We start from the raw sequence: 11,884 nt of genomic DNA, 5'->3' as shown, positions 1-11,884 counted from the left end.
ATGCAACGATTTGAGAGAAGTACAATATTTTGTTATAACCTATTATAGATAAATCCATTGGGTATAATAGTTTTAACAATAATACATAATTATAATATACAAAAATTCACAAAGAAACATCTTTCGATCCGGCGCTCTCCCAATTGGGCTATGGAAGGAATTTTTCTTGTATTCGATCTTTGTATTAATAATTATAAGAAAGTAGTGGAGTAATTTGAAAAAAAAAAAAAAAAAAAAAAAAATTTGATATCATGGTAGTAAGACATCGTAAATGAACTTAATATTACAATTATATAAGCACTTTCAATGTTGAGTTTTTATAAATTTTTGCAAGCAAATTCTACTTAATCTAAATATTTTCTCTTTAAACTACTAGAACTATTTTGTGTAACGTCAGACGTTTCTTTTCCGTTCGCAATCAAAAAAGGTCCGTTTAACAGAGATTTTTGTTCATTATCAATGCTGTTTTGATAATTGTTAATCTCGTTATGTACAATAGGAGAGTTATGAAGATTTTGTTCGAAATTAGAGTCCGAAGTTCGAAGCGCGAAGTTAGAAATCGAAGTCGAAGGGAAGTCGAAGGCGGGAGAGGTAAAAGAAGCTTCTTGCGAAACGTCCTCCTCGGGAAGGGTGCGCAGGCGCGTTAGCCTCCCCCGCCCCTCGCCTCAGACCGGAGATTGATCACCGCTTGCACTGCCGCTGGTTATGTAGTCCTGTTACAAAAGATATCTTTTTAATGATGTCGATTTAAATTTAATATGTGAGAAACTTATTTTGTAAGGTTTTTCTATCTTGATCTACATGATTATAGAAAACTAAAGTTAAAATTTTATGTCCATTGTTAATTGCCAAGATTGTATTAGGTTAGGTTACTTAGTTAGTTTTACTTTATCGAAACATTATTTTATTTTGAATAGTAAGTAATACTGTATTCAAAGCCTTTTAAAAGTTGCTTACCTCGTTTGGGAATCGAACCGACCAAGTGTGAATAAAAGCTTCCTGTAGTTTTATAATGTCGATTGAAAGGTTCAATGATAAAGATTAATTTCTTTTAAGTAATATAGAATCGTAAGGGAAAGGATTTTTTTTTGAGGTTATATTTTTTTTAAAAGTAAGTAACTTTTATATTAAGTTACTTACTATATACGAGTATATATGTATATGCGATTTATCTTTAAAGGGCTAGAATAGAAAAATATTGTTACCTTCGAAGAAAAAGTTTTCTCCGTTTTAGTATACCAGTTTTAAAGTTGCATAATAGCATTTTTGAGCAACCAACCAAGTTTAAGCTAACCATTTATTCCTTCACTTATTATTATGAAATCGTACTTACAGCGTGCAAATGCCTTCCATCAAGGTGTGGTGCTAGCGAATGGCGCGGAACTAGCAACGTGGTGGTCGTCGTCTCCGATGCAGCTGATTCCCTCTTCGAAGGATGGTGGTATAACCTGGTACAACCTTACATTTTGACATTGTAACTGTTGCCTTATATGGAACTACAGAATGACCTGGTGTATAAAAAGTGTTAAAGTTTCCCGGTTTTAATTTTCGTTAATTTAAAAACATAGGTTTCCAAACTTTTTGGCTTACCGCCCCCAAAGGCAAGATAACAATTTTCAACGGCTACCACCACAAAAAATTATTGAAAACACGAATTTTTGTATTGACTTAACACAGAAAATGACAAGGAAAACATATTAAATACATGTAGTGTAGTTTATACTATAGACAGTTCAGGTTTTTTTTTCATATGCGGTCACACCCACTGGACAGCATCAATGCCTCCCAATAGTTTCCGAGACCCCTAAGACTCTTCAGCGTTCACTGGGGGGCGGTAGGGATCACTTTGGGAAACTATGTTTTAAAGTAAAGAATCGTTATAATGTCTTGGTTGCGTATTTAAAGTCGTATCGTAGAGATATATATTAAAAGCTATATTTATGGAAGCAAGGATATCTACCAAACATTTATTTATTTTGTGTTAAGCATAATGTAAGTGTACTACTACTATTGTAGCTGTAATTATATAGTGTGGAACTGCGTCCTAAGCCGAACGGTTACAAGGCTGACTAGCCTTGCTACGAGCAGACTTGCTACGGAGGGGTCCCGGGTTCGATTCCAACATTTATATTTCTCGTGAGTTTGGGTGTAATTTATGGTTGTCTGCGTATGTGTCGCAGGGTTCCCTTAGTGTGGGGCTTTGTACTCCCTGTAGTATGAGTACCAGAACAACGGAATTCACTCCGGGGCACTTCCCAGAACACCCAGACCAATCAATTAGATTTTAGATTTATCAATTTAGAAAAGATCATTTTCCCAAATTGGTTTTACTGGAATTTGAACCCGGGACCACCGCATCCAGTGTCCACATTACAAATCGTTGAGACACCGGGTCGTCAACAGATGTTATGCAGGAAAACTCTACTTCAAATGTAACGTGCCCTGATTTTGAAACTAGTTTGTATAGAAGCTAAAAGTGGGTTGCTAAGCAAAAGCATGCTAACAGGTAACCTTATTTATTAATGCTAAAATGATCATTGACCACTTCTTAATTAGATGTGAATGTTACAATATCCACTATTCCAACTTAATTTTTGTCGAGTAAGTGATGTGTGATATGATAACAAACTTGAAATGCTTCATACACGGTTCTAATGTTTATAGTTAATAATAATAACGTACACACTCAACATAGCCCCGCACTAGGGAAACCCTGTGTCACGGGTGCAAAACACACACACATAGATAACCACAAATTACACCCAAACTCACGAGAGAAATAAATGTAAGCCATACAAGTATTTCTCCCAGCCCGGGAATCGAACCTGGGATCTCTGCGTGGCAGTCTGGCGTGGTAACCGTTCGGCCACCGAGACAGTGAATAAATCTTACGAATGAAAGTAAAATGTAACAGTGAGTAATAAATAACTGTATTAAGAAGTCGGTAAGTATGTCACGTACGGTAGAGAGATGAGACAGAAAGTCCAAAAGTTTTGTAATTTCCTGGATCTTGAGACCTTTTTGTGTATATAATGGAATGAGTTGTATTAAATTTCATAAAAGTTTAACAAGATTGTTGATTAACATGCATGCAAATGCTAAATATATATTTATCACCACGCTACATAGTAATAATGTTTGGCATTACATTCCATACAACTCGCTTGAAAACGGTACTAAATATTCTAATAAAATATAGCAGAAACATAAGTCTAATAAATAGTACGAGTTATTAATACAAAATAAAGACGGGCGCTGTTATTCCATTTGAAAGAATTGAAGTCGATTGAAATTAGCCACTGTACTCGTCATTACCCTATGTAAATATAAATATCACTACGGCGGAATATCTATCTACCACAGCGGAGAAGAGAATAGCACCGTTTAATTTAGTAATTTCCACTTTGACATCTCTACATTGCTTAGTCAAAATATTTTTCGCTCTACTTTGATAGAGAACGGGTGCCAATAAAAGTCTCGGATCCACTTATTAGGCCTTCAAATTAGACGCTTGAAGAAGCGCTGCAGTAGCGCCACTACTAATTTTATACAATATATAATAGCGCACACTTTTGCAGTCACAATAAGTGACTAAAATTAAAAAGCTAGAAATTACTAAAGCGCCACAGACGCGCGGCTACCGCGCTACAATCGCGAGACTACAGCGCTTCTACAAGAGTCTAATTTGGAGACGCTTTTATAAATGTAGCAAATTATGATTTAAAATAAATCAAGAAGCCCGTATGGGTAAAAGGTAAAAAGAATAACAAGTTAAAAAGCGGATTAAACATTTATTGGTAACAAAGTAACAAAAAAAAAACATTAAAATCCAAATCCACATTATGTCTTATTCCTTGTAATAAATTCTTCGTAAATGCAAATAATTCCTTCTTCCCTTGTTAGGCTTCCAGGTTTCTTCATACTGTGAGCCTAATGGACAAATTTTTGAGATTATTAAATAAAATATATAAAACAGGACTTTTATTATCCTGATTAAATATGGATTTGGAAAGAGAGACAAAATTATTTTATAACTTTTTTGCAAGTTGTCGTTTTGGAAAGCGGAATATATACGAAAAAGAGTACTTTCTGCCTTCATTCTTCGTTAGTATAAATTAAATTTAATCAAAGTAAATTTCGATTCATCAACAATACAAGCAAGTTATAAAATTAGGTGAACACGCATGAGTTATGTACAACTATTGTGCTCTATTATCACATGGCGTGAAGCTTTTTAAATAGTTTAAAGTCGTGCATTGATATATAAAATTGTAGAACCATTTTAAGTACATTATTTCACCTTAATCACCGCGTTATTGGAGAATTTAAAACACAATTTTTCCCCGCTGCTATTAAGTAGAGTGTGACCAGGAAAGTGACGTAATGACATCCTTTTTGTTATTTTCGATTCCTGCATGCTCGTTGCCGTCAACCATTGCAAGACTTTGTCGCGAATTAATTATTTATTAGTATTTACACAATTGCAAATTAATAAATGTCAAAAAAATTTACAATTACGAAAAGACTTTGTACTAGTATTAAATAACGTTGTGGGTAAAAGAGAGAAAAGTGTCATATGATCTCGCCCTGAATCTGAGCGAAGCCATAACAAACTTGAATAAGTTTAAGAAAGTTCTCAAGGGTGTCTTACTATGTATTTATTTGTTGTTCAGGCTTCAGCGTTATATGAAGCAGTATGTAATATATACCAGTACATAATCTTTATAATGTATGGCAATGGTTTGGCTAAGTAAAATATATCAAGAAATATTTTGTGCTTCTAAATATAAATAAATTTCGTCCCGTTTACAATTTGTGTGCTTATTTAAAAATACGGTGTCAGTAAATAAGATTCTCTTCATATGGGCACCGCATAGTACTTTAAAACATATTATTTGTGAGTACATACGAAATAACAGGTATATTTTAAGGTGCAATAAAGAATATTTCATTCATTCATTCATTATTTTCGAAGAGTTTGTATTTTTTTGAGGACCGATCGTAAAGCATGCAGTTAGACAATTGAGTGGTGGTTGCGGTGCCAAAATTGGTAAATAAAAGTTCTATAAAAATACTATTTATACAATGAAGTGTTACTAACAGAAAATTTACACTAATGACATGCAGTTTTATTAGGCTTATGTGCTATTTTTCCTTAAAAAGCGACCATCTGTACTTTGTGTCACACAGATACCGGACAAACTGACAATGATCAATACTAATGAAATTAAAAGTTAATAAAAAAAAAATTCAATTAAAATAATATACGTAGTGCCAAAAGTAATATACTAGTGTCAATTTAATAGTGTCATTGTAGCTTGGTATTTACAAAAAAACCGAATGTGTGACAAATGTTACAGATTACTTCAATAAAGTTGTAAAATTAGTCTATCAAGTACGCCAATGATTCATCAGTCTTTCTTCATACCGTATGCTTTCAGTTCTGGACCGCGGAGACCAGTCTTTAGAATACGACGCGCCTCGCCTTCGTCCGCCACCAATAGTTCGTCCGGTCTTCCATCGTTCCACATGGTACCTGATCGCGTGGCGAACTTCTGTGTTCATGAAGCAGTAGAAAAGAGCTACTGTGAAGCCCTGATGGAAAAACAAATTTTTTTGAGATATTGTTTATTGACAGAATTGATTAGTGACAAATTACATACTCGGCTATTTATACAATGCTTACGACCGCACTGGACCATATCACAAACATCATAAACCACAACCTTTGTTCCATGAGTTTTTACAAAACATAATAAACTTACCAAAAATAAACTTTTCAGTTTTTGTTGTACTACTATCTGACACTTTTTAAATTTGGACTGGACTGTAGGAAGTAGTAATTAAACGTACATGTCGCACTGCTATTACAATAGTGTTGTAAATCAAAATATGCGAATTTCAAGATTATAAAATTGCTGAACGTAAAAGTTGATTCTCTACACGTCAATAAAACCGTCGTTAAAATATTGTAAGAAACAACAAAAAGATATCTACTTAACTCAAAATGAGACAAAGTTTGTGAGTTACTCCTGGCCAAAACAGTCCTTGTTAAAAAACATGAAATTATTTTTTCCCTTTTAATTATAAGTATATTTGGCAAGTACGAAATTGTTTAGATATCTGTAATAAACTTTAACTTATACATAAATTTCAATGATTTTTCTTCGGGGTCCTGAAAAAATACACTTTTTGAGTTAATACACTATAGTATTAACTGTTGGCAGCAGCAACATTAATGTAATTTTGTATCATGGCAACATTGTCGAGGCAAGTCTTTGGTACAATTAACGGGTAGCGTGTGCTCTTGTAATTGAAAATATTAACATTAAAATTTAGTGGTTTCAAACGGAGTGTTTTCTTTTCCAATCATCACCAGCGTCTCAAGCTCTTCACAAACATTATCAGTGCGATTGTATAGCAACGGTTTCTGCTTTCATGAAAATAATTTTGGTGGTGCGTACTTTCTTTTGCCATCGAATTTTAATTTTTGTACGAAAGAAAATCTGATGAAATGTTAAAAGTCACGGAACAAAAGTTGTTGTTTAATATATCAATAATATTGCTACAAGGTTGTTAGTATTTTATAAATAACCCTGTATATTTTCAAAGCGTGACTCCCCTAACTCTTCGATCTAACTTACGCCTCAAGCTAACTTCCCTTAAAGTTTATACTTCAACACCAAGCTGAGTTAAATACTGTATCGAAGCAAATGAAGCTCTATCTATGCAAGCGTCAGTTTCACAACTTTCCGAGGGATTATTTTGACTACTTCTACGTTCTCTTGCTAAGAGCATGAAGTAGCTAAGAGTATGACTTCACGCTTTTAGGAATATACTCGTATACTCTTGGAAACATAATTCGATCCTCCTTGCATTTCCAGTATTAAAATTGTTCTAAGTTTAGAAAAAAAATGTTTGGTCTGTCAGAAACTGTAAAAGCATTTTTGAATCTAGTAGACTAAACGTCATATGTCCGTGTTGAAAATTGAATTTTGTAAAACCGGGGAAAACTTTTTCTTCGAGGATAACAATAATTTTGTATTATACGTTGAGTCCAATTGTGTGTCTGGGAGTGTATTTCCAATAAATTTAAAATAAAAAACAAATGAGGCAAAAGTTGAAAGTCCAATACCATCGTATAAGATTTTACTGGTAAAAAAACTGTTGGTTCATGGCTTCTTTAAATAAAAGAAAATCTTCTAGCGTTCTAATATAATTTTTGCCTTACGTTAAGTGTACCTGCACTCGCGCACGATAGGAAAAGTTTCGATCGTTGTAACGCAGACGCGTCCGTAGCACCACAGGTCAATCATAGCGATAAATGCGTTATGTAGCAGTAGAACTCCTATTGAAAGTGTTTGTCGAGGGAAGTACTGTCACCTTACCTATTTCTGCCGCCAAACAGTAATGTGAGCATTACTGCGTTCCGATTGGGAATGGTAAGGGTGCTGGTGATATTACAGGCACATGGGAATTGTCAACTTATGTCTCAGGGTGACGGGCGCAGTGGCAGTGTCCCTAAGATCTTTGGGATTCAAATCTCTGAGTGGCATTGCATCTGTTATGGATAGGCGTGTCGCTTACCACCAGGTGCACGACTTGTTCCTCCCGTCACTTTGTATTACAAAAAAAACCTTAATATACAACTTGTTATTACAAAGTTGCAAGTGTTCGTGATGCGGTTTTTTAATACTACATTATTTTTCTTGAGGCGGAGACTAAACGGGACCATTTTAGCGTAACACGTTGCGATGTGAGCATATCTATATATTTATAGATATATAGATACGTTAATTCCAGGTACCGTCGGGTATGGGATGAAGGCACAGTTGTAGACAGGTCCTTGATTAAGGCAAGGGTTTGTAGAGAAGAAATCCAGTCTTGTCGAGAGTCCATGGTTAGTCGTTTGGATTTGACACTGAAGGCAATCTCAAAAACATTATCGAAGTTGCGGGCCGTAGGTGGGTAAGGTTAGAACAGGATCGTTGTGGATAACACAAACTACGGGAGGTCTATTACCCAGCAGTGGATGAAATCGGGCTGTGGATGATGGTGATGATGATAATTCATTTTTCGGCAACGAGTCGTGATATGCATTTAATTTTCAAAAAGTTTTACTAAAATAATTATTTAAAAATAACTTCAATGTAACAACTTTCGACAATATTTGTTAATTAAAACTTCAGAAACATAAAATATGATTTCTCAGTAAAGAGCATTAAAATATGAAATGTAAGGCTCTCAGTGATTTATTAAATCCAACTTTTATCTTAACCAACGACTGGCCATTACTCACGCTGTACACTGCCTATAAATCTTATCTCTGTTTAAAAGTGAAGTCTCGTCAAACTGTTTCTTTTCGAATATCATGGGTAATTCCGTAGTTTTTCGGTCTGTTTTCACACATACGCATTGTAAGACTATATGAGTACATATAAAAGCCTTGTTGACAAATATAAAATTTTTACACGTATAGGCCCCAAATTGTCTGTAATTATACAGATTACCATGGATATATGCCACCATATCTACATATATACCCATAGTGATAAAAGGGCGGGGCCGCTGCATGGCAAACGGATTGTCATTCTGTAATTGGTTAATTATTAATATGAAAAGGGCAGTGCTGTGTGTGGCTGCCGTGATCGTTGGAATCCTGACTGGAATTAAGCGGAGTCTACAATTGCCATTAAATTACGCAGATAAGCTACGCAGCAGTAGTGTCAAAGATGCACAAGGACCTGCTGTATCTGCATTGCAGGTGAAATAAGAAAACTATTGCGAGTGCGTCTTTCACAGGTGAACTAAAGAACAAGAACAATTTTAATAACGACAGTCCACAGACCGAGCTCGCCGACTCGGGCGGGTTCGGTCCCGTCGGTTCGGTTGTTGGCCTTGTTTCTAGAATCATGTCATAGGATTAGATTAGATATGGCTACCCACATCGAGCCGCTAAGTCGCCTGGTTGGCGGATTCGGTCTGTAGACCCCTTAAGATAACGCACACACGCACACACTCAACATAGCCACGCACTAGGGAAACCCTGTGTCGCAGGTGCCATGGACACACACAAAGACAAATTACACCCAAACTCACGAGAGAAATAATTGTAGGCCATACAACTATTTCTCCCGGCCCGGGAATCGAACCTGGGACCTCTGCGTGGCAGTCCGGCATGGCAACCGTTCGGTCACGGAGGCAGTTAAAGATACTGACAAATCCATGTTCATTTCAAACCATTCACGGTTAAATAACTGTGGCTATTTCATTTCAGTGCGCCATCGGATTTGATCGGCTCTAACTTAACGTACCTATCAGTTATATTGCCTGGACGCAAAATATCGATGCAGTTAAGTCCTATCGATTTTGTATACACCACTTGTACATTCGTTAGTCGGTTTAATACGATCTTTATATATATGACTACGTTTCTTCGGAAATATAGATATAGTTTATTATTGATATAAAGATCGACAGAAAGCTGTAGTAACCTGATGGTTTGACTTATCGCCTCTCAAGCAGAACCCGTGGGTTTGAATTCGGGCTCGCACCTCTGAGTTTCTAGGAATTAACTGCGAATTTTACCATGAGCTTTTCGGTGAAAGAAACCTGCATGTCGAAGAAGGTTCACAACCCTCAAAAAATGGGTCGCACTAGGTCAGTGTGGCGGGCTATGTCCTAAATTCTTTCCTGGGAGGAGTCCCGTGTCCAGCAGTGGGTATAAATGGATTGATGATGATGAACATGAGATAAGAAGGTAGCCGCAAATTACATATTTCAATAAAATATAACCTTATCATTAGAAATGTTTCTTACACATGATCTACATTATTGTTTATGAAAATCTAAACTTTCTGTGATCCTTTGGTCATTGTGACTATAAGAGTGGTTAAACACGACGACTTTTAGCAGCGATGCAAACAGACGTTCGTGAAACGCGCTTTTGCATCGCTACATTTGCGATTGATAGGCAATTGCATCGATGCAAACGCGCGACTGCATCGATACAAACGCGTGATGGCATCGATGCAATTGCTTATAAATCACAAGTATAGCAGTGCAATCGCGCGTTTATATCGATGCAGTCGCGCGTTTGCATCGCTGCTTAAATTCGCGCGCATGTGTAAAGGTAGACGATTAGCTACTGTATCGCTACTGGGAATACGACAACGCGCGACTGCATCGATACAAACGCGCGATTTTTAAATTCCTCGGAATGCAAACGCGCGACTGCATCGATATAAACGCGCGAATGCACCGCTGCTTAAAGTCGCGCGTGTGTGTAAAGGTAGACGATTAGCTACTGTATCGCTACTGGGAGTACGACAACGCGCGACTGTATCGATACAAACGCGCGATTGCATCGATGCAATCGCTTACACATCACAAGTATATTGGTGCAATGGCGCGTTTGTATCAATGAAGTCGCGCGTTTGCTTCGCTGCTTAACGTCGCCGTGCGTAACCGCTCTAAGATATATTTTCTTCTTAACGCTTTGAGGAGAAGGTATAACAAAATGGATCACCGTTTTATACCATGCAGTGACAGATTTAAATAGGTTCTTCTCAAAAAAATCGAACAATGTAAAGAAAAATCTTTGATCTGACTGGACTCAAACCAGCGTCTGTTGCCACATATTGGGGCCACAGACGCTGATCTTTGTATTAGGTTTAAACGGTTGGTGGTTTGAGTCAGTAAGAACGAAGAAATTTGTTTTTGTGTTATTGGATCTTTGTATCAATAATAAAAACAACGTGACACGTGAAATAGTGTGCACGCTAGTTGAAGGACCTGTAAAGGAGCTGGCTGCGGTGAAGGTTCTAAAGTCTCTCACTAGATGTCACTAGCGGCTCAGTATGCCGAAAGATCCAGTACTAGATCTTTAACAAAAACACATAGAAGAATTACAACAACTCGATAACTTGACCCGTAGCTCAGTTTGTAAGAGCAAATACTACGGTGCAGTATGGTCGCGGGTTCAAGTCCCATCGGGTCGAAACGGTGTTTCTATGTGTTCGATATTTGTAATAAAAACTAGTGGAGTTATTTCACAAAAAATCTCAATAATACATTTGATCATAAAGCGACATCTACGTCAGTTGGAGTACCTGTGAAGGTACTGGCTGCGGCGAAGAAGATTCTAAAATCTCTCACCAGATGTCACTAGCGGCTCAAAATGCTCAAACATCTTTAAGGAAAATACATAGGAGAATTTCGACAACTCAATAACTTGAGCCGTAGCTCATTTGGTAAGAGCAATACTATGGTGCAGTATGGTCGCGGGTACAAGTTCCATCTGATCGAAACAGTTTTTCTATGTGTTCGATGTTTGTAATAATAATCATAATAAAAACTAGTGGTAAAGTATTTTCACAAAAAAAATGTACATAGAGTATCACGATAGAAGAAATATTACAATATTCAATAATATATATAGAGATATTGTTTATTATCTTACTTATATACTGTAGAAAAACGTACGAGACAGCTATTGTTCGTCATTTGAGTTAACATTATAATTGCTTTTCTTGATAAGTCGAATGTTAATGACAGAGTAAAAACGTCTTTTTGCGTAGCCTTGTGTACAATAGTAGGAAATTTCCCTTTTCACGTTAACGCTAAATAAACCGCAGTCCTGGCAATCATTTTGGTTCAAATTCTAGACAGTTTATTAGTCGAAACAATGCTTTGAATGGCAACATTGTCAAAAACTTGACTAATAAGTAGTACAAGAGAGTATAAATGCCCCTGAGCTATCTTTTGCCTTAGACAGTGAGCCCAAATGCTTTAATATTTGAAACATAAACAGTTTAGTTTCTTTGATGGCAGTGTTTTTATATCCAGGCGAGTACTAAGGAGCCATATAACACTGAAAATGGTA

At 36.4% G+C, this 11,884-nt stretch overlaps 1 protein-coding gene across 2 annotated transcripts in view; it reads right to left on the bottom strand.

The window, feature by feature from the left end:
* Positions 1 to 260: 260 nt before the first annotated feature.
* LOC113230673 (diuretic hormone receptor) overlaps positions 261 to 11,884 on the bottom strand; it is a 58,884-nt gene continuing 47,260 nt past the window's right edge. Inside the window, exons 8-10 of one of the 2 annotated variants that reach the window (XM_026464705.1) lie at positions 5,429 to 5,595; positions 1,334 to 1,448; positions 261 to 713 (exon numbers count right to left, since the gene is read on the bottom strand). In XM_026464705.1, coding sequence (XP_026320490.1) covers positions 666 to 713; positions 1,334 to 1,448; positions 5,429 to 5,595 — 330 coding nt within the window. In that variant the 3' untranslated portion in view covers positions 261 to 665. Of the gene's footprint in view, positions 714 to 1,333; positions 1,449 to 3,843; positions 3,931 to 5,428; positions 5,596 to 11,884 lie in introns of those variants that run through there. The other variant, XM_026464704.1, reaches the window with a different exon arrangement.

Source organism: Hyposmocoma kahamanoa, unplaced genomic scaffold (genome assembly GCF_003589595.1).
Source record: "Hyposmocoma kahamanoa isolate Upper Pololo Valley unplaced genomic scaffold, ASM358959v1 64, whole genome shotgun sequence".
NCBI classification, from domain to species: domain Eukaryota; kingdom Metazoa; phylum Arthropoda; class Insecta; order Lepidoptera; family Cosmopterigidae; genus Hyposmocoma; species Hyposmocoma kahamanoa.
Note: the sequence above shows the minus strand (reverse complement) of the source record. Positions and strands in the feature narration are given on the sequence as shown.